At 39.3% G+C, this 23,686-nt stretch overlaps 2 protein-coding genes and 2 long non-coding RNA genes across 6 annotated transcripts in view; 3 read left to right on the plus strand and 1 right to left on the minus strand.

Moving 5' to 3' along the window:
* Position 1: 1 nt before the first annotated feature.
* STARD5 (StAR related lipid transfer domain containing 5) lies at positions 2–4,066 on the plus strand (the record flags this gene model as incomplete). The annotated part of the gene is made up of 5 exons (XM_003209494.3): positions 2–117; positions 200–332; positions 1,315–1,432; positions 2,045–2,138; positions 2,676–4,066. Coding segments are annotated over 5 exons (609 nt in total), but the record flags the coding sequence as incomplete, so codon positions are not given.
* A 1,601-nt stretch (positions 4,067–5,667) lies between these two features.
* Positions 5,668–23,686, minus strand: part of IL16 (interleukin 16) — a 31,956-nt gene continuing 13,937 nt past the window's right edge. The window contains exons 5-21 of one of the 2 annotated variants that reach the window (XM_010717460.3): positions 21,784–21,880; positions 21,202–21,344; positions 19,143–19,253; positions 18,097–18,211; positions 17,813–17,886; positions 17,506–17,719; positions 16,511–16,628; positions 15,233–15,365; positions 14,272–14,359; positions 13,504–13,979; positions 11,961–12,093; positions 9,650–10,751; positions 8,457–8,640; positions 7,878–7,979; positions 7,248–7,500; positions 6,371–6,496; positions 5,668–6,114 (exon numbers count right to left, since the gene is read on the minus strand). In XM_010717460.3, the coding sequence (XP_010715762.1) occupies positions 5,921–6,114; positions 6,371–6,496; positions 7,248–7,500; positions 7,878–7,979; positions 8,457–8,640; positions 9,650–10,751; positions 11,961–12,093; positions 13,504–13,979; positions 14,272–14,359; positions 15,233–15,365; positions 16,511–16,628; positions 17,506–17,719; positions 17,813–17,886; positions 18,097–18,211; positions 19,143–19,253; positions 21,202–21,344; positions 21,784–21,880 (3,663 nt within the window). In that variant the 3' untranslated portion in view covers positions 5,668–5,920. Of the gene's footprint in view, positions 6,115–6,370; positions 6,497–7,247; positions 7,501–7,877; positions 7,980–8,456; positions 8,641–9,649; positions 10,752–11,960; positions 12,097–13,503; positions 13,980–14,271; positions 14,360–15,232; positions 15,366–16,510; positions 16,629–17,505; positions 17,720–17,812; positions 17,887–18,096; positions 18,212–19,142; positions 19,254–21,201; positions 21,345–21,783; positions 21,881–23,686 lie in introns of both variants that reach the window. The other variant, XM_031555321.1, reaches the window with a different exon arrangement.
* Positions 12,113–16,256, plus strand: LOC109369633. The gene is made up of 3 exons (XR_004161054.1): positions 12,113–13,520; positions 14,323–14,403; positions 16,090–16,256. It is a non-coding gene; the product is annotated as an uncharacterized LOC109369633 (long non-coding RNA).
* On the plus strand, positions 16,926–21,269 carry LOC116217095. Of its 2 annotated transcripts, XR_004161056.1 has the most exons (4): positions 16,926–17,017; positions 18,045–18,236; positions 18,719–18,850; positions 21,181–21,269. It is a non-coding gene; the product is annotated as an uncharacterized LOC116217095 (long non-coding RNA). The 2 variants fall into 2 exon arrangements; XR_004161055.1 differs by having other exon boundaries at positions 18,045–18,850.

A 23,686-nucleotide genomic window follows, 5' to 3' on the forward strand; every position in this document is an offset into this window, starting at 1 on the left:
TGCGGGGCGGTCGGGGCCGTGCCGCGGTCAGGCCGGCGGGGCGGCTGACGGCTCTCCCTGCCCGCAGAACGAGGTCGCGGTGTCCTGGAGGCCGTCCGCCGAGTTTGCCGGCAACGTGTAAGTGAGCTTAGCGGAAGGAAGCGGGGTCGGGGCGAGGCGGGAGCGGCAGCGCGTTCGGTTTCGTTTCGCCTCGCCTCAGGTACCGCGCCGAGGGCACCGTGGCCGCCCGCCCGCAGCAGGTCTGGGAGTGCATCAAGCCGGTGGCCGGAGGGCTCAGGACCGAGTGGGACCAGAACGTGAAGGACTTCGAGGTGGTGGAGGCCGTCAGCGATGTGAGTGCTGAGCGTGGGTTTGGGGAGTGCACGGCGTTCCTGTTTGTGCCGCTTATGAAACAGCCGGCGTCACGTGCGGGGAAAGGGCTGCGCTGTGCTGGGATGGGGGATCCGTGCCTCTCCGTACCATTGTGGGAGCAAATTGTTCTCTTGAAGGGCTGCCTTTCTGAAAGGAGCTGCTTTATGTTTTGGGCTAAATACGATGTATTTAAAAAATAAGTAAATAAGTATGTCGCTGAAGATCTTGCCCAACAGTGTTAGCGCTGCAAATTGAGGCAAGCAGAATCTCTGTTAGCAGTCTTTCCTGTTCCCTCACAGGTGTTTAGAGAATCACAGAGTGGCTTTGGGCAGAAGGGACCTTAAAGCCCACCCAGCTCCACCCCCTGCCGTGTGCAGTGTGCCCCCACCAGCTCAGGCTGCCCACAGCCCCATCCAACCTGGCCTGGAGCACCTCCAGGGTTGGGGCACCCACAGCTCTGGGCAGCTGCACCCAGCCATCGCTGCTCTCTGAGTAAAGAATTTCATCCTAACGTCTAATCTAAATTTCCCCTCTTTTAGTTACTGGAAATAAAAAGGTTTCTACCGCACAGAATCAGGGTATCAAGTTGCTTTCTTAACCAATGTGTTATAGAGAAGATATCTTAATGAAAGTCCTGAATAAGAGTAGTGCTTTAATTGTCCACTGAGTGCATGTGTGTGCCAGATTTGCTTTTCAGCGTCTTTTGTGGCATCTTTCCTTAAACAACCTGGGATCAATGCAACAAGGTGTGTTTTCCTTCATTAAACCTTCATCAGCATACCATGGTGCCTATTGCCTGTGCTGATTTGCTTTTTTTTTCTTTTTTTTTTTTTCAGTGAACAATGTAATATAACTCATTGATAAGTTCATCAGGTGTAACTGAAAGAGTACAAGGAAGCACAGGGATAGTTAAGCTGTACTTTTGGAAACATCAGCTGATGTAAAGTCCTTTGTAATTTCCAGGCTGTCTCTGTATGCAGAACCACAACCTCTTCGGCTTTCATGAAGATTATTTCACCAAGAGAATTTGTGGATGTGGTCTTAATAAGGCAATATGAGGATGGGACAATGCTATCTGCTGGTAAGATGCCTATGTTTGTGCTGTAATCTTGATTAAAAGATAAAATATTTGCGGTCTCTTTGCATTGTTCTTAGGCATAAGTCATATTCTTTTGTGGTTGGTTTTTTTTCATCTTCACGCAGTTGTTTGCCTGCTGCAAATCACTGTTTTTATTGCTTCTCTGGTCAGCTGCCCAATTTTCCCCTGCTATTCAAGAATGGTTAGCCAGGAATTTTAATACCTGCTGGAGTGCTGATTCTTAGCAGTCCAAGTGGTCTATACCTCTGTGCTATGGATTTGTTGAAACCCATAGATCAGCAATGCACTTACACAGTGCAATTTCAATAACACTCTCTCAGGGCATCCTAATGCTTGGTTCAGAGCTCAGCAGCAGTTACTTCTGAATTTAACACTTCTTTAATTTCTCATGTCAGCAGCCAGAGCAGTTTTCTACTTTAATGGTCATTTCTGTGCTTGTGTGATGCAGCCCAACAATAGAAGTGTTATGCTGCTTATTCTTTTCAAATATGTTTTCTTCGAGTGAATGTGCTTTTCAGCTGCTGCTTTGAGTACAAAGGTCTCTTTCCCATCTCCTGTGAAAATGACATAATTCTTGAATGCTTTTTCTTATAGCTACCAATGTGGAACACCCACTGTGTCCCCCTCAAGCAAATTTTGTGAGAGGGTATAATTATCCCTGTGGCTGCTTCTGCATACCTCTTCCAGGGTAAGAAGAGATCTATTTGACCACTATATTTTGAACCCTTTCTTATCCATTGTGCAGTGTGTTTGTGTGTTTGTGGCTATATGCAGTGTGTAGTTCCTTGGCAGTGACATGTTTCTATCTTCCTGTGACGTGTAATCGTTATGACTGAGTGCCTTTTCTCTGCTCTTTTATGCTGTGAGTTGGTCTGTCTTTGAGAGAAGTTTTGAATGTTATAAGAACTGTCGTCATGATTCTTGCTGACCTCTTAAATGGAGATTCAGCAGAGCATAGGTTATGGTCTTAATATTTGCTAAATGTGTATCTAGCTGTTTGTTACACTGCCATAATTTGTAAACAGAATCACGTACTCAATTAGGGCCTAGCTTAAATGTAATTTGACGCACACATTTATAGAAATTTTAAATTAATGTGTGTTGTTTGTTTAAAAAAAACTAACTTAAAAATATCTATCATCACATAGCTCATATATGAGAGTCATTGTAAAGTCCTTAATGTTTTCAAACTTCTGGCTATAAAATCATTTGCATTGTCTTTCAGGGAACCAGACAGGACTCAGCTCCTCAGTTTCTTTCAGACCGATCTTGGTGGCTATCTTCCCCAGACTGTCGTGGATTCCTTCTTTCCAGCTAGCATAGCTGGGTTTTACAGCAATCTGACCAAAGCTGTTAAGGCATTAAAAGCATGATGAGACCAAATGCTGACATCACCAGCTGAGGGTAGAAAATGAACTGGCAGTTTGAGGGTAATGGTCGTGAGAAGTAGGAAGTTGGCTTGTAACACTTTTCTACTGACAAAGATCCTCGGTAAACATGAAATTGTTCAAACTAACGCATACTTTTCTAATAGAATATCCTTCATTTCTATAATTAGATGTCACACCAGAGGCAAGAAGAATCCTGCAAGCAGCACTGCTGGCTTTCTGTGGGAGATAAATATACTAGATCTGATCTTCATCAGACTCTATGATTATATCATAAAATCCACTGTACCAGCATTAGTCAGGTACAAGTGAACTCTGTTTCTCTGAAGCTCTGTGTAGACTCCTATGGAACAGTGTTCCTTAACAGACAAATAGGTGACTTCTGGTGCCAGCCCTCACAGAGCTGCTAGGATGTTTCAGAAAACTCAGAATGAATTGGATTGTGTGTAGGATCCCACATGTTTGTTCCCACAGATGTAGATATTTGTGGTAAATATGTCTTAAGTGCTGCTTTTCCTAAATCAAAGTCTAGCAATGCAAATCAGTTAATAAGTCTGTGGGTTGGCCTGTAGACACTTTTCTTTCTTCCCCTCTGCACCAAGACCAGTCATTTCCACAGGGTCAAACCAAACTGCGCTGATAGAGTGGCAATAAAGAAGATTAAGCACTTTACTTGCCTTTTTTTTTTTTTAACTTGCACTTGAAATACTCAGGTATTTCAAACACTTCAGCTTCTTGTAGTGAGAGGTCTTAACGGGTAAATAATCTTTTCTGTAGCTCAGTCATCACTTGGCAGGCCGTAAGGACATATCTTTAATACTGGCTTACTTCACAGCGCTGACTTGGGAAATCAGCTCCTGATCAAGTGTGTTTTGATGTATGCAGCTTTTAAAAATATGTATGGTGCTGGTTACCGTGGGAATGTCAGACATTGCTATGGATTACATAGAGTTACAAAAGGAAAATTAATTACTGTATTAGCAATTGGTGGGTTGAGATTTTAATGCTGTAACTTGGTTATTTAACAAAGTAATTATACTCTGCTTTTTATCCCTGCATTTGTTTTATGTTGGTGTGGGGCATAGGTTTGTATACAAAGTTTTCCACTGTAATTCTACCCTGTGGAATAGACTTTTTTAAGGAAGCAGTTTTTAATTCAGTCCTTTTTATGTACAAAGATGTAAAAACTTCTATGAGGGTGATGAAATAAATACTTTTTTCTGCTATACCTTGTTGTCTTTCCTGCTATATCTTCCTGTTTTTCTTTAAAATTGTTCCTCCTACTCCTTCACAGGGAACCTTGAAGCACCGCTTGGATCTCCTGCATCTCAGAATTCAGTGCAGCAAAGCAGCAAATAGCCTTCCCTTTAATTTGCACTCCCCACTAAGTGCGGATATAATGTTTTGGTGAGGGCACTCATTCTTGACTTCTCTGTCCATGGTTGGTCCTTGTTTCCTATTTAGTTTGCTGCTTTCTGTGCTTAAAGAAAGGTAACAAATTCAATGAGGAGAGATATGGAACCTGACGATACAGAGGCTCATACTTACTTCCCGAGATGTATTACAGGTTTTAGTCAGGCCTCACGTTCAGTATCTGGGCAAGTCTTTGCAAGATTATGGTAAATTTAATTTGCAGAAAGTTCAGTGAGTGGAGCTCAAGTCACCACTTGCTGTTCCTGCAATTAAACCCTTTGCAGATAGTGGAATTTTTTTTAATTAGTTCTTTTTTAATATTTATTATATCTTTATACTACTCTGAACAACAAAGGCGGTGGTTGAGGCTTTTCATTAAAATAACTTCAGGCTTCTTTTTCTGAGTGCTCAGTGTGTTCTATCCAGAAGCAATTAAGAGCTCTTAACATTCATCCTTCTGCCATCCCAAATCAGAGATGCAAATGTCTTAGCAAAGATCATCCTGTAAGATCTTGGAGTGCCTCCCAGTGAGATGTGCTGCTTCTGACAGTGTGTTTGCACTTCTTTTGATCCTGACAGATGACAGGAAATAGAGGCAATTGAGAAAACATTGAAAGTGAGGTAAGAAAAGCACTGTTGGAAGAGGGAAAAAGAAAAAAAACATCCAACTGACCTTGGTGGTTCTGTGTCAGTTTTCAAATTGTTTTGGGAGAGGACACCTTTGGCAAATGACACTGAGGTAATCTGAGGCATTCTGTTCTCGTGGAACTCTATACAGCATATGGAAAGTGGTGCCAGAATACATGCAGCAGCACTTGCTGTGTAGTTTTCAGACCAAATTAGTGTTTTCAGAGTAAAAGTTTGAATTCAGAAGGCTGAATTTCTAAATACTGACACTTTTCCTTACAAAAATTACACAAAGATATTTAAAATAACATGCACTCTTGTTTCTAGATGGCCTTCCTGTTCTTGGCTCTGGTCCCGTGAGATCTCTGACCAAAGGAATGTCAGAAGAACCTTCACTCTATTTCCCTCAGCTTCCTGCCTCACCCTAGCAATACTATGAGACGCTCCCTTTTTTTTTTTTTGTCCCTAGTGTTTGTGTGCTGGAGTCAACACAGCTCTTTCAGCTGCTATTAGAAAGCTATCCTAGTCGGTTTTAGGCTGTTCTGCAGTTTGAATAGAAAAGTTGGAGTTTTTCAGGGCACGTTGTATTTTTGAAACACTGAGTTGCATCCTACTTCCTCTGCGTTTTACAGATGCTGTGTTTCTGTCTTTCATTGTGGGTGGGTACATTCCCTCCTCTTAGATAAAGCAGAAAGCAAAACTAGTAAAGCAGAAGTGAACACTTTGTTGCAGGGTGTGCTCTCAGTCTTTAAGAGAATGGCTTAAAATAAGAGTACTATCGCTTTCACATCTTATTACAACCAGTATATTATTTATAAAGTCATTTTTTGTTATCATTTGACACTGAAACAATTTTCTGAAATAGTAATCATGTATGTTTTGTACACATCTTCTCATTTTAACCCAAACAGCTGTCTCTAACAGGCAGTAAAATTCCATATACAGTTTCAGAGTATCATGCCACGCTAGCCAGATGTCTGTAAGTGATAAACCACACCATCTCTTTTTGTTTGTAATATTGGCAGTAGTCTAATTATTCCTCTTATAAAGTTTCCGATGCCTTCTTGGTAACAGAGCTTGGATTCTTTCTTCTGATGATAGCTGTGGTGGGCCCATCAGGTAATGCCTTGATTATATTCCACGCTTCAAAACGAGTGAGTCCTTGCAAGGCTGTGGTGTGCACCTGTAATAGCTCATCACCAGGCTGAACTGGGCTGCTTTGCTCCAGTGAGGTTCCTGTAGGGGGAGGAAGAAAAATAGTAAGAATTCTCTCTGTGGGGGAGATTTTAATTAGTCTTTCACTCATTAGGGTTCGCTATCCTGTTTGGTATAAATCACCTGTTCCCAGGAGGCAAAAACTACTTGCATTGCATGGGATAATGCTGCATTTACAAAAAATCTCTTTTAATGAGTATAAATCAGCAGTCAGTTATGAACTACTCTATTTTTTATCAACGAAGAACCTGCCAGCTACACACTGAAGTATTTTTACCTTTAAATATCCTGTTGATGATGATGGGTTTATCTCCATGAATAGAGCCCTTCCCACCTTCCAGACTGAATCCCAAACCAGCAGCTGATTTTTCTAGAGTTATAGTGCAGATTGTATCTTCAGCTGCTGGAAATAAATGGAAAGTTAGCAGGTGGGTACGAAAATACCTGGAAAACTGTAAGATCTGATAAAAGAAATGAGCTTCTGTTCTGTTTGCAAAGGCAAACAGCCAAATTGAAATGGTAGCTTTTAATTTTATGGTAATTTTTAATTTTGTGATTGATTGCCCCTTTGGGAAGCTGGAGAGAGAATGTTGTGTTTGAACTCATAGAAATTTAAAAATGAAAGAGTGATATTTTCTGGAACTAAAAAAATCTGTTCAGGGAACCAAATTTGCAGTAAGCATACTTGATTTGACATTTATTAACCAGAAAGCTGCAATTTAATCTGCCCACATATTGTGGATGTAGCCACCTGCTACATCAATCACTAGCACGTTTTTTAAACCAATAACTCTTTCACAAAGACAAATAATTCTTGTAAAGTGAAAACTTCAAATTAGGAAACCATAGTATCAGAATTCAGAATCACTAAATTTTCATTTTAACCGTAGTTAGGCCTGTTACTAGAATAACAGTACTTACATGCTTTCAGAAATTCATGTGGAGGATCTCACTGTTGGTTGTTGGTTGGTTTCCTGGTTTGGTTTGATCTGATTTTTTTTCAGAGGGTTCATTTACTTCAGAAATCCATTAATTCTTTCTAAATCTATCTCAAATACCTCTTTCAGGAATGTTTCATGAACTGCGTTGTCCCTGATCACAGATTCACCCAGCCTGAGCAGGTAGCAGCTGCGAGGTAATGCTGCTGAACTTACCTGATTCTTGTGAGGCATCACTTGCAACTGAAGATGTGCTAGAGCCAATTGAAACGTTGTGACTTTTTTCTCCGTCTTTTGCTTTCCTAGTGACAACAACAGCTTGTCTGGGTTGTCGAGCTTGTCGCATGATCATTGAGGCATCGTTGTGAGTCGCCCCTTTAAAAGACTTTCCATTAATGGATAGTACTTCATCTCCTTTCTGAATAGTTCCTTCCTGAAATGCTAGTCCGTTGGGAAACACCTTGTGAACCTATTGAAAAGCCCCATTACCACATTGACACACAAGAAAAGAGGAAAAAAAAAAGAAATTAGTTAATAGTTTTCACTGTGCGTATTTTCCATTCTTTGCCAGATGGTTGCTTCCTGCTGTTGAGGGCTGTTGGCTTTAAGAACTGTTGGGTGGGAGGGTAATACCCAAGGAAACAGGACACTTCTGCTAATAATTGCCTGGAGATGACAGCTCTGTGCATTCTCGCTCACAACCAAGATTTTTCTGACCCTATGTCAACTGCTGCCTACTTTAATTATGCCAAAAGTCAACCTCAGTAGTAGAAAATCAGAAAGCTATATGTATTTTTAGAGAGAGTAGTTGTTTTCAGAGTATTTTTTGAGAAAGATGCTACTTACTGTTATCACTTTATTTTCTAGATCTATGCCCCCTGCCAAACTGAATCCAAGCCCAGTGTTTTCTTCTTTATGCAGAATTGTAACATGAATATCATCTAATTCCTAGGCAGAGAAATAAACTGTGTCAGGAACATCCTAATACATACATTGAATTGACTGGAAAATCCATGCATTTTCTATTTGTCCACTGTGCATTTTGTAATGAGGCTTAAGGACTTAAGCATAATGCTGAGACGTGTCAAGTGTTTTATTTTGATCAAATTTCCTTATCAGTTACGTATATTTTTAAATGTTATTATGTCCAAAACTGTTACGTTTCTGCAAATATGAGTCAATTAGATCTGATTTTAAGTTTAATCAAATTTAAGAGTACGACAGAATCAGAAAATGCTTAATGATGTAAGTGCAGAAAAACAGGAAAAATAATTTGGCTTGCAGCTCACATATATAAGTACCACAACTTAAACGTTTCTTCCAAGTTTTGTCTGTGATAACATAAAGTTAAAAGCTGAACCAGGCATGGCCACTCCACGTGCTGAAAATCACATCGAAAATCACACCGAACAAAGGTTGATTTACCTTTAAGGTCGCTTCATCTAGTGACTTGACTTCCTCTATGAGCTTTGCTAACTCTTCAGGGGAAAGCAGAGAGATGACAGACTGCCCTGACACACCGGATGCTTGAGGTGAGCCTTGTTCCTGTTTCTCTTCTTCTTTCTCGCTATCTGCTAAGCTCACAGTGTATTCTCTCAGCTCAGAGAGGCTGTCCCATTGTGAAAAGAATAGAAAAGAAACACTGAGTTATTAAAGGACAAACAAAAGCACAGAGCAGACACTTCTAGAGCAATCATCTTTCAATCCCCCTGCACTGGGGAGGTAGTTCATGTCATAAGTATTATGAATACATCCATATATCATATTACCTAGCAAAAGTAGGATCAATCACATAGAAGAATAAGAATAATCTCTTGGCTCTAGAATAGAATAGATCTAAATAAACATGTCTGTGGTTTTTGTTGTTGCTTTTGTTTTTCAGTTTCTCATTTTCATGTGATCTTCCTTGAGAATGCAAACAGTAGATTTTTGTTATTATTTTTTTGTAATCTGTGCAGTAGAGTTTTGAAAGAATTTTTGAAGGCTTGAATGTACTTTTGAAATATTTTTCCAAAAATACCTCTGTTGATTTTTGTTGTTTTCCCAAATCTTTGACTAACTGAAAATGCATATAAAACATTATGGGAAGCAAGGTTAGTATTGTTGGTGCCTTTTGTCCTGGGGAATGCCTGTGCCCTGCTCTGGCTACATCACCTTCATGTGTCTGAGCCAGACCTGCTTTTTAGGCCAGAAGTATTTCAGTGATATGCAGCTTAACCAAAGGCAAATGTTAGGAGCATCAGGATCTTTGCGCCACCTCATCACAGTGGCTAACTACAGCTAGTTGAATTTTGGGAAGCCGTAAGGTTTTCACTTCTTCTGGAAGTAACATACTAAAATTCATCTGCTCCCTCACTGGTACATGCAGTAATGATGTCCGTTTCACTTTCTATTTCTACCACTGAGATACTAGAAATACTCCTCTTGAACTAGGAAGAAGCTTGAAATATGTCAACGCTTATAAAAAGCAAATTAAATTTACCAGCTGTGTGAGGCATCAGCTAATCTCTGTTTGTTCTTTACTATTGTGTGCTCCTGCCTGGGAACATTATCAGCTAATCAGCACAGAGACTCACCAATACTGATCTGCAAATCTGATTTCAAATACAGTATCTTACTTTAGAGAAAATCCGGTGTCTGGGTGATGGTTCTCACTCGCAGGTGGGAGAGAAGTCCCATCCTCTTCTGCAGAGGTTTGAGATAATGTGTCCAGAGCTTCCCATGCACTGTTCCCAGAAGAGACTGGGGACTGAGGAAGGCAAAGCAAAGACTTCATTAAAGCAGATGACACCTGGTTACTGATGGAATAGATTTTACTATACTTTTCATCAAATGTCTTCATCATCTCACAAGACTGGGTGGCAGTAAGTGGAAAGCTTCGTGATCTCAGGTTGTGTACTTTTGCTACTGGTGCTACATGGGAAGTTGCAATGGCTTCTGCAATGAGAAGGCCTGGAGGATTTTGAGGATTTTTGGTGTTGGCATCGTTGCTTTTCTCTGAGCTGGCTGCAAGGATGTCCTTGGGACAGGAAGATCTATCTAGGCTCTTTGTACCCATAACCGCAGACGACTTTGACTGTTGGCTATTTTCAGAGCACTGAAGAAAGGTTTGGCTGAAGTGGTTTGGAGCCCCTTCTGACCATTTTGCAGAAGGAGAGTGTTCCTCCTGGACTGATGGTTTTGGGCTGAGCCTTCGGTGTACTTTTTCAGGTGACTGCGGAGCACTCAAAGATTCAAATGAGCTTATTCTCTGTTTGATCGATGATCCCCGGGAAGACAGACGGGATAAACTGGATTGCAGTTCTTTGGTGGAAACATTCTGAAGGTCAGAAGGACTTTGATCTGCCTCTGGTTTGAGGTCTGAATTTGCTTTCCTCAGTCCTTTCAGACTTTGGCGAAACCAGGCTGGCTTAGGTGCAACAGGAGGACCCTTTTTCAGAGCATCACTTTCATCTGCTTTTGACACTTTCAAACTGACTGTTTCTGATTCTGATTTCTGCAGAACCACCTCTGAGCTGCTTCGATTTTCATGTTCTTCATTTGTGTCAATGCCAGGCTGCAAATCTAAGTGGCTGTTGTCTTCGCTCATGGTAGGATTAAATAAGCTTTTTATGCAGTCGGAAATCTTAACCCAAGGATCTTCTGTTGTAGTATCAAGAGTATAATCTACCCGTGCTTGCCTCTTAAGGACAGGCCTTCGTATTGATGAAACTGGAGTTCCTGTATTAAAGAAACATGATTATCAAGCTGCCTCCTACTTCTCCTCATCTATCCTTTACCTATGCGTTTTTAGTACTTCATTAAATTTGAATTTAATTTGTCTCTGAGAAGTATGTAGTATTTTATTTAAAGTGTTTCTAGAAAATTTAAGTCTTATTTAAATTCACAACTCTTGATCTACAAGTTCTGTTTCCTGATGCTGAAATTATGTGAAAAACAAGACTCTTCCATGCTCAGGAACACGATCCCTTTTCTAAAGGGTCTTATACCTTCCGAATAGGTTAGATGAAGTATACATAAATGGAAGCAAATTTTTGTTTGCACAGTTGCAGTTATTTTTGTCTGCAGCAGTGTAAAGAAAGATATTTTGTACAAGTAAACGTTACTGATTTTAATGGTCTGAACCAGAAGTTACAGATTTACAGAAAACGGTTTAAGTTGGAATGAACGTCTTGAGATCATTTAGTACGTAGAATTATAGAATTGTTTGAGTTGGAAGTGACCCTACAATGCCATCTGGCCCAACTCCCCTGTACTGAACAGGGACACCTACAGCTGATCAGGTGCTCAGAGCCCCATCCTGCCCGACCTGAATTATCTGCAGGGATGGGGCATCCACCACCTCTCTGGGCAACCTGTGCCAGGGCCTCCCTGCCCTCACTGTAAAAAAAAATATTCTTCCTTATATCCCCTCTTTTAGTTTGAAACCATTTTCCCCTTGTCCTATCCCTACAGACCCTGCTAAAGAGTCAGTCCCCTTCTTTCCTACAGACCCCCTGTAAATACTGAGAGGCTGCACTCAGGTCTCCACTAATACTGCTTCTTTCAGTCTATCAAGCACAAGATGATAGTAATTTATTATCAGTGATATGTACTTTCCTTGAGGCTAAACATAACAGTGTATTCTAGAAATGCTGAAGTAAAACTTTAATGTCATTTTTTCATTATAAATAAGGACAGGCTTATTTACATTGAAAAAATACAGTAATAGTATACAACAGTATAGTGTATAAAAAATACAGTAATAATTGTCCATTTTCGCTTTTTACAATAAATCATCTAGTCTAGTATGCTTCTTTTAATGTAGTTTTTGTTTTATCAAAGACCGATGGATTGAAATTTCTTCCCTTCACCCCAGGAATTACAGCTATGGATGAAGTGCGCATTTAAAGATGCTATTTTCAGCTGCAAGCATCATATTAAACATACCTAAGTTTGGTTTTCGTTCTTGATCTCTGCCCACTGGAACAGCAGTTGTGCGTTCAGAAGCTGTAGGAGAAGTGGTGAAGACACTGTGAGTTACGTCTGTTTGCTGTCCCTCTAGCATTGGTTCTCTAACTTCCTGCTGAGCAAACAGGAAACAGAAGCGTGTCAGAATGTAATTATGCAAAGCACACTACATGACTCTGAAGAAAATTATATTTTCACCTGTTTGCAATCTGGTAGAAGATATTTGAATAGGAATCAAGTTAGAAGATATTTGAATAGGAATCAAGTTTTTACTTCTGCTTGAGATGCAATCCTTATACAACATAATTGTTTCTCTATTTCAAGAGAGCCAGCATGGTATTTTATGGTACTCTTGTAAACAGATTGGAAAAAATGCAGCTGACATTTCAAAAATGTAGTCAGTGGCAATAACACCATAAACCAATTTTTTCTGGATGAAGATCTTTTACCCCAGGGAAAAGCTGGATAAGCTAAATCATTACTGTACCTTCGGAACTCTCCCTTTTTTGTTTTTCACTGGAAAAACAGAGTGAGAGGATTACCTTGAGGTTGCAATCAATACTACTACACACCAGAAACAGATGTTCTTGAATTACTTGATTCTATTGTAACCAATGACACCAAGCTGCCATACCATGGTGCTGGAAGTGCTGTCTGCTATGCAGTTAAACTACAGGATTACTAATAGGAAGCAAAACCAATCAGGACTGAGTACATCCTGAAAAAAGTCAGTAATTAAAGAATTCCTTAAAGTTTCTGTAATGTGGTGGTGGTTGTTATGCAACTTATTCTAGGAAAACCTTTTTCCATGCTTACAGCAGCAGTAAAACCTTTTCTTCTTGAGACTTACAGAAATATTGCCCTGAGACATACATACCCTCTTTCCAGAGAAGGTTTTCTTCTTTAATAGAGAAACTTTTGATTTTATTGATCTTAAGATTGATTTTTTTCTTCCTTATTTGGAATAACTGAGGGGTGCAGGTTCATGAGTTGTATGCAGTGATAAGTCCAACAGCCACTTAACTGCTCTGAATTTAATTTCTGGTAGGTAATATTCTAGTTGCTGTTGATGAAAACTGAAACTTTCTAGGATGTTAACATTATAGTCAAAGTTCATTCTAAGCTGCATGGGTTTATTTTGACCATTTGGGGAAAAGTATTGCATAGAGTTCCGTTCATTTTTACTGGCATATTGCTAAACCCTGGGGAAAGAATTTTTAAACAAGCCACAACTTTGTTTCAGCATGCAGATCTCACAGTCCCTCACACTCATGCAAACATGAAACACCTTCTATTCTATCTTAGGTAAGAAAAGGAATTGAGTAACGTACAAATCTACGCTCAACTGGCTTACTCCTATATTCTCAAAATAGAAGGCCTTCAAACCCTCCCCCCAGGCCCCACAAACACACACACTTCTCTTTTTTCCCTGACTTACTTCCTGTTATCACACACAGCCCTTCTCTTTGCCCTACTCCTTCCCCTGCCTGGCTCACAAACACACACACACGTTTTGCTTTACCTGCACACTTGCAGAAGGTGATTCAGTCTTTTCAGATACAAGCTTTTCTTTTCTATCTGCAGTATATTGGTCGTTTCCTGTGCAGTCCTGCTTAAAATATTTCCTTGGAGGAGGTTTGGGCTTTGATGATTTAGGTTTTCTAACAAGAATCTCTGTTGATTTCTTAGCGTTTTGCAAGGGTTGACTTCCTTCACTACAAGCAAGAGGGGAACTTCTCTCAAAATTGTTTCCAGACAATGAGTACAGCAGGCCGGGCTGTCTGGTAATTGGTACATCAACGCTGTGTACCCTTTCTTTCAAGTCATTCAGTTGATATGCAGCACCATTACTACACAAGGACCTGGGGTTGTAGCTGCTGTCACTGCTGGAGCGGGTCATCAGCTTCTGGGCTTTACGGTTGCAATAAGCGGTGTTCCTTTCAATATGTTTTTCACATGGGTGTCTTCCATGCCAGCTTGTGTCTAGTCTTTTAACACCTGCATAAGAAACACAATCAAAATGTCTGGTTAGGTATGTGGACAAGGGCTTACTTCTAAGATCAAGCTGGCTAAATTTGTAGCTATTTCCTACCATCATCTGGCACACACAATACAAGGAGTTAAAGGCTTGTGAGAAAATGTCAATGGTTAGATTTTTGGACAGCAAAATAGCATTGTTTTCCCTATATTATATCAGTATCAGCAGTATGTTTTATTGCTTATTTCTTTGGTCCTCATTTCTTCAAAAATCAAAATTATTGCATGTCAATGAATGCACTCATCCCCTTACCTTCACTATTCCATTGATGTCTCTCCTTTCCAAACCTGTTGTTTTCCACAGCTTGTGCAACAGCTTCTTTTAGCTGCTGCTCAGACACCTAGGAAATACCATGCCATTATACTCTTACAAGGTTACTGTATGGTGAGTAACATTTAAACTTTTATTCCTTTCACAAAACTTTCCAACCCCTCTAAGTCTTCTAATTGAAATGAATATACCTAGTTATATCATGTTTCATTGTTAAACAACTGCACTGTTATAGGGGCATCTATACTACTAGAGCTGAAATTTTTCTATGTGTATGCTATTTATATTGGTTGTTTTGGTAAAAAAGGCTCTACTGATAAATCTACTTCTGCATATTTCTCTAGAACTTTAATACTGGATTTATCAGTGTAAGGTAGTTTAATGTTGATTTTTTCATGATAATGCAACAAATTAATCATTTATGCTGTAGTTTGTGTTAGGAAGCATTCTGGAGAAATATCTGATTTTACAAAATTTTTACTTGAATAGTAAACAGCTGAGGAAGACCTAAATTTTAATTACAGTATAGAAAATATTATATAAACTCTTTTTTTGGGGGGGGGGGAGTTGCAGAAGGGAGAGGAGGAATATATATTCCCTCTTTCAAATTTACGTCTTCTTACTAAGAATCATTTCTTGAATAAAGTTTATTTTTCTGATCTATATAATTTTATAATTTTGTTGATACCTTAAATATTCTGTAATTTCCTTATTCACAGCACATAAACTAGCAATCTTCAAATCTTATGTGATTATATGCAAGAACATATCCTAGGTTTATACCTTAATCAGTCTCATATGCTTGCAGTGATGCTTATAATGAGATCAGCATCTTCGTTAGCAACTATTTTTTTTAACCTGTTTGTAGATTAACACTTCCTCTCATTCTTAATCTTTGTTTAACATTGCGTGTTTTACTGAAAATGAGAATACAGAGTGCTACCTGTGGTTCAGGGTGTCTGCTGATAATAATCTGTACTGCACCAGGATCACAATGGCTTAGTACAGCATAAACTTCATTCAGAGTCATATTTTGTACTGATGCTTCATTAATTTCAATAATTTCGTCTCCACACCTGCAGAGATATTTAAAAGAAAGTGTGAATAGAACATTTTTTTCTCCCATCTTTGTTTCACCCATGCAGAAATATGCAAAAAGCAGATTCACATGGTTGATCTCTAATTTGATCACAGATTTGAATTACATTGTCTCATTGTTCTCTTCACAGAAAATGGAATGAGGATGAGTTGAATGTCAAGTTTTCTTTGATCTACTGCATTGCTGCATGCAGCTTACGAACTTCATGCTTAGCTACTCATACTTTGTGTCTCTGATCTTTCTGCTGTATGCAGCTCAGCTGCTGTTTCCACCTACAGCTTCCTTCCATCCTATCAAGTTAACAATTCTCATGTTGTTGTGGTCTGCTAGTGTTATTTCAGATGAGAAAGGATGTTCATATTTCTGCTACATATGAGTAACTTGCTAACACAACAATTCTAGTGACAAACGATTGTAATCCTGGATTCAGCTTGAACTGAATCTTTCCAATCTGTCCACTCTTCCCTGTTCATTACAAATTCTCATATATATTAAGAAGCCTTCTGAAGGCATTGATTCATATCAAACTTTCCAATAATGTGCAACCATTTTGTTCTTTCAGCTAAGTACTTAGGCATGTAGAGAGAGAACCTAAGTTAAAGCTTCACTGAGAAAGCTGTGTTCTGTTCAATTATAAGTATATGCTCAACGTGACTACTTGAGCATAAATCTTATGAGGTAAATTTCTATACTTCCACTAGGGATCATTTCAGTAAAACTGCATTTCCACTGGGGAAGAAGAGAGAAAATCTGAGGAGCTTTAATTGGGAAAATCTAAAACCCATGTAAGTCAGAAAATACCATGTATTCTGTTTTTTTTCCAAATATGTCCTCGTTGTTTCACTTATAGAATTCATTCTGGAGAATATTTCTGTGCTTGTCTAAACCCTTCAAAGCTATCCAAGTATAGACGAGTGACAACAATCCTACTGGGCTGTGATGTTTCTGGAAATTCTGGCTATCACAAACATTTGCATTCTCAAACCCTCAGAATAGCATGTGATGTTAACCCAAAGCCTCCAGAAGGCACTGACTTCCTGCCCTGTGAGATCAAATATAAAGCCATAAAGTATTTTAGAACAATGAAAAAAAATTATCATGAGACAAACTTTCTCATCCTACCTGAGTCTCCCATCCATGTGTGCCACAGAACCTGGTGAGAGAGTGTGAATGAAAATTCCTGAAATACATTGGAAGTAAGGGATGCTGCATAACCCAATTCCAAGGCCAACTCCTGGCTCTGAAAAAAAGTGATAATAATAATAAGAAAAGTGTAATAAATGGTCAAAACAAACAATTGGAGAGAATAATTTTTAAAAACACTATTTTCAATTTATTTAACTTATTTGGTTACAAACCAGAACCTGTTCTTGTTTTCATGAGTTGTACATATTACACATAGGATGCAATGTAAATTTATTTTGCAAAATATTTTTTGTGACAGTGGAATTCAAATGATGACACAGAGACTGAATGAAACAAAAAGACCAAAAATTAAGGAGGAAGTATGTGGTTGTTTTTTTGATATGTAGTCTCAATCCTCTTTTTGTTTTCTACAGTACAGCTCAAGATTTTTGCAAATATATATATTTGCTCTGCATACTCAGAATGGAATCTCACATCAATTTGGTAAGTCACCTCATAGAGACTCTATTCATTGTTTTGTTGATCCTGTGTTTAAAAACGTATTTCACTCAGTTATTGCTCATAAATAGTAATAGTTGGAGCAGGAATGGCAGAAATAGGAAGACATAAGTAGGTATTTTACTCTTTTTAGGCCATCTCAAGAATGAAGCAAACTACTTGAATAATTAAGGATAAGAACTGCATAGGAATTAGTTGTTGCTAAGAGATTTACTTTTTCATCTGAAGGATATGAATATGACAACACTTGAGTGAAGAAATGGTATAATTGACTCTTGAGGACAGATGGTATTCAAAAGCCACTGCTGATAGATTGCTATTAGCAATGGAGGCACCATGGTCTACTTTAGTATATTAAAGAACTTAGTTCAGGAAAATAATCACGTTGGTGAGGAAAGACATGCAGAGAGCACAAGTGGTGTTTTGTGAATCAGTGCCTTGTTTGTCAGTGCTAAATTAATTTCAGCACTTACCTTTGTTTAGGCTAACTTCCATTATGACCCTGTCATTGGGCTTTGTAGCATTTAATAAGAACACTGGACTTTCGGAACTGAATGAGCTGTTTTCTTTGGTTATGCATATACTTGAGCTGAGTGACTGACACAAGTGGGGTGACAAATAGCTGGAAGCAGAATGAGGTGTGCTGAAGCTTGTCCTGACTGTGAGTGTCAGAAGACCCTTTTTGGCCTGTTGGAAAGAAAAGATCATGATTGAATGGGTTGAGTTCACATCCATGTTCCGTGTAAAGGCTGAAACTGTTCTGAAAGGAGAGTACATAACCTTGAATTTTTGTAAAGCATCATAATGTGTTAATCCATGCATTGATTCTCCATTGAGTTCTAGGATTTCATCACCTGTTTTTCAAAATAAAAAAATATGTTACTATTACTGTATTGTGAATAGGTTGTATGATACATGCATGTACTAAAAAAGGAGTCTTGCAAACGTAATAATGGATGCAGATGTAAAAGTCATTTCATTGAACCTTCATCTTAACTTAATCTTCCTTTAGATATTCTTTGGGAATCTGGAGTGCGAAAAGGGAGAAAAGATGGATTTTTCACCTTCTTGTAGCCTTCCGTCAGCTGCAGCAGCTCCACCAGGAAAGATGGTTTTGACATAGATTCCTATTGGCCCATAAATGCTGTCTTTTCCTCCAACAATACTGAAGCCCAAGCCCTAATTTATGGAAGAAAAATAATATGTGAGAGCCTATGTTTAGTTTTCATATCCCATTTGCAGTATCATCAGCATCAGCTACATGGACAATACTAGTAAACAAAATAGTATAATCTGTGAAAAACAGGCAACCAAATGCCAGTAGTAAAAGCAAATGAAAATTTCAGCTGAATACTCTCATGATTCACTTGCAATCAATTAATTCCCCATTATAAACACATAAGAAAGCTTCTATGTTTCATTTTGCCCCTGGGCCAATATGTGACCTTGAGAGATCCATTTACCTGTTTTCTTGATTTCTTTTCCCATAAATGAAACTGATAAAACAGCCACAGAAGATCTTGATCTTACAACTAACTTTAGATACTCAGATCTTGTGGAAATATCTTTCTCTTATCCTCTACCAAAACAGTTAATGTGTGTTGTAAGTTTAAGCAATGACTGTAGATCCTTGTAAGTAGATGCTTGTCTTTGATTATTTTTTTGTCTTTCCTCCTTATATAAAAGGTCAAACTATCTACTACTCTCAGAAGGATGTTGTGAGACTAATTCATACCTCTGGGGCCATTTAACATCCCTTAAATGAGAAATGAAAGTACAGTGCTGATGATGTCCTTCTGTGCGCACAAAATTCAGACAGTAAGTGATGATTTTGTAAACGATGCTTATCGCACTTCATGTAACAACTTCTGAGAGGTATCTCACAGCTTAAATAGTTACAAATAAAATATGAAACAAATAAGTTTTAATAACTTAGAATCCTATTCAACAAGTTCAAGAGGTACATGTTTAAGTTCATAACTTCCGCATCCTCTCCGTATTCTGATATGAACTGGAAGTCGACAACTAGCAATCTGTGCACTTGAAGTCATTATCAGTCTGCAGTTGAGAAATGAAGCAAAACACCATATATGGTAAGAGCCAGTCTCACCTTCCCTTGTCCTTTCATCAACACGATGTTAGAGATTACCGAAGCCTGTGAGCCACAAGATGCATGCACCAGCTGTGCTGTACTTAGTGATCTAGATGGCCTTGAAATTGCCTGAGAACACAAAAATACAATTTTCATGCAGAACCAGCCGTTCTTTGATGCAGATTAGGGTAACTTGTTTATTTTAAATTTTCTTTACAGTAACCGATGTTACTAAAGGCTTAAAAAGTCCTTCTCATTTTGAGAAGCCAGTTGTTATTCAGCTAATCAACTTGCACGGAGTGCATTGTGGAGTTTGGGACTTTTTATGTGAAAACAGGTCTTTTCTGTGATACATTCAGTAGTTGTTGGTCTGTGTTATGCTTTCTTTCAATGCATGTGAATTGAACTCTGAGGTCCCGCTCACTGAAATTGTCCAAAACCAGAATGCTGGCCCTTGAAGTTATGTGGTGGTGCAAAAAGATACATTTGTGATCTCACTTAATTCCCCATGCCAAAATCCCATTTGTGGCTATTAGGGATCCTAAAGAAGAATTGCTGCATTTGCCTTTAAGAACCGTACTCAGAAACAGTTCTGACCCCTTCCCTCATCTTGCTTCTGGATAATTCACAGTGAGACATATAGAACTTGCTTTCTGCATTTCCCCAAAAATATGAATTAGTGCTTACAATATTTCTTCAGTTTGTAAACTACTCTGCACTGTCTCCATTAAGCAAACACACAGAATTTTCTCTACAGCTGAAACAGATGAAGCACAACTTTTTTGCTTGATAACCAAGGCAAGCAATTTCTCAGCGCTCATCCCCTGTCCATGCCACAGTGAGTGGATTTTTTTATTCCATCCCCTGAGATTTGACCCATTTTAACGAACCTTCAATGAAATGTTTAATGGAAACCTCCTAACTGAACATAGAATTGGGTATTACAAACTAATTTAAGCATCAGTAGAAGTCATTACCTGAAGCTAACCGTGCACAGAGTTTAGCAGGGCCAGAGTTAATAGAACTCATTACAAATCCCAGCAGCTTCAATGTTTTTGGTTTTTTTTCTACCAGTAAAATGAAACTAACAGGTGTGAAAGTGCATGGAACATCAGTCAAAAATTCAACTTCCACATATGCTGTAAGTCAAGATCTTAACATGCAAACAAGCGTATTAATTCAACATCATGTTGAGAACATGAAAAAATCCCAAGGAGGAGAAAGATGCCTGTGCAAGACCAAGAATGTACTCTGGTACATATAGCTCTGCCACATCTCTGTCATTGCTTATTCCCCTGTTGCAGGCCTCCTGCATCTGAAAGTGGAAGTTTTCAAATTTCCTGTGTTTCTGGCTGTGTGAGCTGTGCTTTCTGTTTGTTTGTGTGATGGGTTGCAGTACCCAGAACTGGTATGCCACCAAAGAGCCAACAGGCAGCACCCACCACGTGGGACCTCAAATACCCTCATGCCCCTTATCTGTCTCTCCTCCTCTGGGTTGTGGTGGATTGCTTAGACAGCAAAGGGGCATACATTATCATGGTTGCTGAAATATGTCTGACTCCCAGTGGAGCAGAAAGAGCCTCGTGAAGCCAGCATGAGCGGTGACTACCAGCCACAGGGTGACTCCATACCTGCATGTGGCCATAACTGGGCTAATGGAGGGAAGTCTGGATGCTCATGGCAGCAGGGCCTGAAGCTCAGGCCATGTGCACAGAGCATCTCCATGGCTAGCAATGGGGAGGTGCCAGGGTAGGGCCTTCTTCAGTAGTGAGCTCTGGGTGGCTACCAAGGTGGTACGAACCACCTGGGGGGGATTTGCACACACTATAAAGCCTGCCAGGGCAATGGATGAGAGAAGGTGCTGAAGAAAAGGGGTTTCATTGGCATAGTGCGTTTCCTGCTCCTCATGGGGGGGAGAGGAAACAGATGTGCCAGAGACTGGTGGTGCCTCTGGTGCTATTTTCCCTGATCGGGCCTGAGAGGAAGATATGTTTTCATGGGCAAGCTGGCTGCCAACATCAATCAGAGATTTTCAGTGTATTTTTTTGTTTTTCAGGTGATTTCCCATAGCACTTACCGGGGTTCTCCCTCCAGAGCAGTCCAGCTGTTGGGAAAGTGATTTCCGATTGGTATGGAGGGCATGGGGCTGCCGCTCTCTGAAGGGCACGGCTTTCCGGGGTGCTGTGCAATCCATGTCCCCTATCCAGTACGCGTTTACACCTGCAGAACATGGGGAGAGAGGCCAAGTTACTTCTACCAGCTTTGGAAATCTCTACATATTCATCTGATCAGGTAAATTTCCCTTAGAAAAGTTTTTTTTCCAGCTGTAAATCTCTCTGAAGGAAGCCATCTTTTTAATTCTAACTGTGGGAATAGCAATTAGCGTTCATTATATTAAAAACAAACATTCCCAACCACAAGAGCATCGGCTTATTTAGGGCATACTTTGATAAACATAAAAGAGAATGTTTACATGCAAAAAACCCTGATTGTAGGATTGGAGAATATAAATACTGATGCCTTTATGTGCAGCAGTTCTTAGCTGAGGATCTCAGAGTGTCTGGACAACAGCTGTGTATCTTCCAACACTGCAAACAGAGTACTGTGCTGTGCGCTCCCAGAATACTACAAGAGAAAAAATGATTTCTTTGCAACTTACTGGTTGAGTTACTGCGTGTCCGTTGACACAAGGCCTTACTTTGCAGAAAACAACCATTTTGTATTTCCAAAGGCCTTTCCTTACAGGTTGGCGTTTCCTTCGAGGTGAAAAAAAAAAACAAAAGAACTGAGAATATATGAAAGAGAAATACCTCAATTTGTTGACTTTTTCTAGTAAGACTATTACATTACTATCAATACATTCTTGAAAGCGATCTCAATTTAAAAAGAAATTTTCTCCTAATTTGGCTTGTCACTTGAAGTGAAAACATTGAGCAAAATTAATTATTTAAAATATAGAAGATGATAACATAGTAGATAGCTCAATGCTTTGTCAAAGAAATATGATTCTAACTTGCCAAAGCAATAAGGTAGAAATAGATTCTGGTCTCTAGACAGAATGGACATAAAATTAATGGACATCACCAGTCGATTCAAACAGACTAATATTTTGATGTATGGATAAAGTGTAGCCATCCTATTCTAATTTTTGAGGATGACTGGTACTTTTAGGCACTTTTTTCTTAGGACAGCATTATTTTCAAAACAAAAATGTTAAGGCTCAGCTTTACGACAGAGAATGGGAGTCTAATTCCCACTCGTCTTAAAATAATGCCCAAATATGTGTCTTAGCATCGTTGAGGACAAGGGTTGAGCATTTTTCAAAAACTAAATAATAAACAGATGATAAATGAACTTATAACATCTGATTAATGATGTAAGGAGTAATGTCTGGATGCATATATTTCCTGATAGTCCTGTTTCTGTCACGACATAGAGAATGCCATTGATCATGAAGGGGATCACAGTCAGAGGAAGAATATTATTGAGTGCCGGCAGTGTAGGGAAATTGATTCAGTAGAACTCCAGGTATAAAAGGCTTTTCCTCATCAGTATTCTGCAGCAGTAAGAAAGCCATAGAGAACATAGAGAGTCAGTTCCATATGTTCTACTGTATCTGGAGCCAACCGGGACAAATATTTTCTTCCAAATATTAGGATCCAAATTTTCAATAGTGCTCTTTTTTATTCAGAACTGACAAGTGGTAATTTTCCTCTTTGACAGCAGGTGGAGGCATTTGTCATGTAGCTAAATCATACTAGGGCTTTCTGCTCCCTTTCTCCTGTGAGCTCTTGAGAATAAAAAATGCAGAGAATGTCCTCAAAGAGGCGTTGTGGAACTGATTTTGCAGAGTTTCTTTTACAAGAAGAACTTAAAGACAAATTTGCATCAAAATACTTAAGGGTTTATTCTTAACCCTTAAGTATTTTGATGCAAATTTGTCTTTAACCGCACAGGTCACCTGCCTGAGTCCTGAATGTTACTGTGCTACAATAGTTCGGTATATTTCTGGCCACTGAGCTGCTTAAGGAAGAGAAAAAAAGCAAAAATCTTGGCAGAACTCTGTAGACATCTGGGTGAAACAGTTCATAACTGCAGTCCTGGGAGGGAGTACTCTCTACCCAGTCTTTCTGACTCTACCTGATAGCAGGTCCAGTCAGGAATGCTTCCTCAGTCTAGGATTATACCAGAGTTTTCTATGTGATCCTACTGTAGATAATAATAATTAAACAAAAAGAAGAAAAAACAACAACCAGATGATAACTTTTTTCCTTGAACATCAAAACCTTAAGCCTGCAAGAAACCTCTGGCTAAACTCTGTTGTCTTCAAAGTGGCGAATGTGATTAAGGGACCAACCTCCAACATTTGCAAGTGAAAAGCTTTTACTGCCATCCGGTTTGGGGTGGTGAAAAGGGTCTAATCCAAAGAAACAGATCTTCTCCCTGTAAGATTTAGTGATATCCCAGGGCTGCTGACCTGCAAATGCCTCCTATTTCCCTCTCTCTGTTGTAAATTCCCTTAACTTTTTAGTTAGGTTCCTAGCTACAGATCCTAGATTTGA

The sequence above is a fragment of the Meleagris gallopavo genome, chromosome 12 (genome assembly GCF_000146605.3).
Source record: "Meleagris gallopavo isolate NT-WF06-2002-E0010 breed Aviagen turkey brand Nicholas breeding stock chromosome 12, Turkey_5.1, whole genome shotgun sequence".
Taxonomy (NCBI): domain Eukaryota; kingdom Metazoa; phylum Chordata; class Aves; order Galliformes; family Phasianidae; genus Meleagris; species Meleagris gallopavo.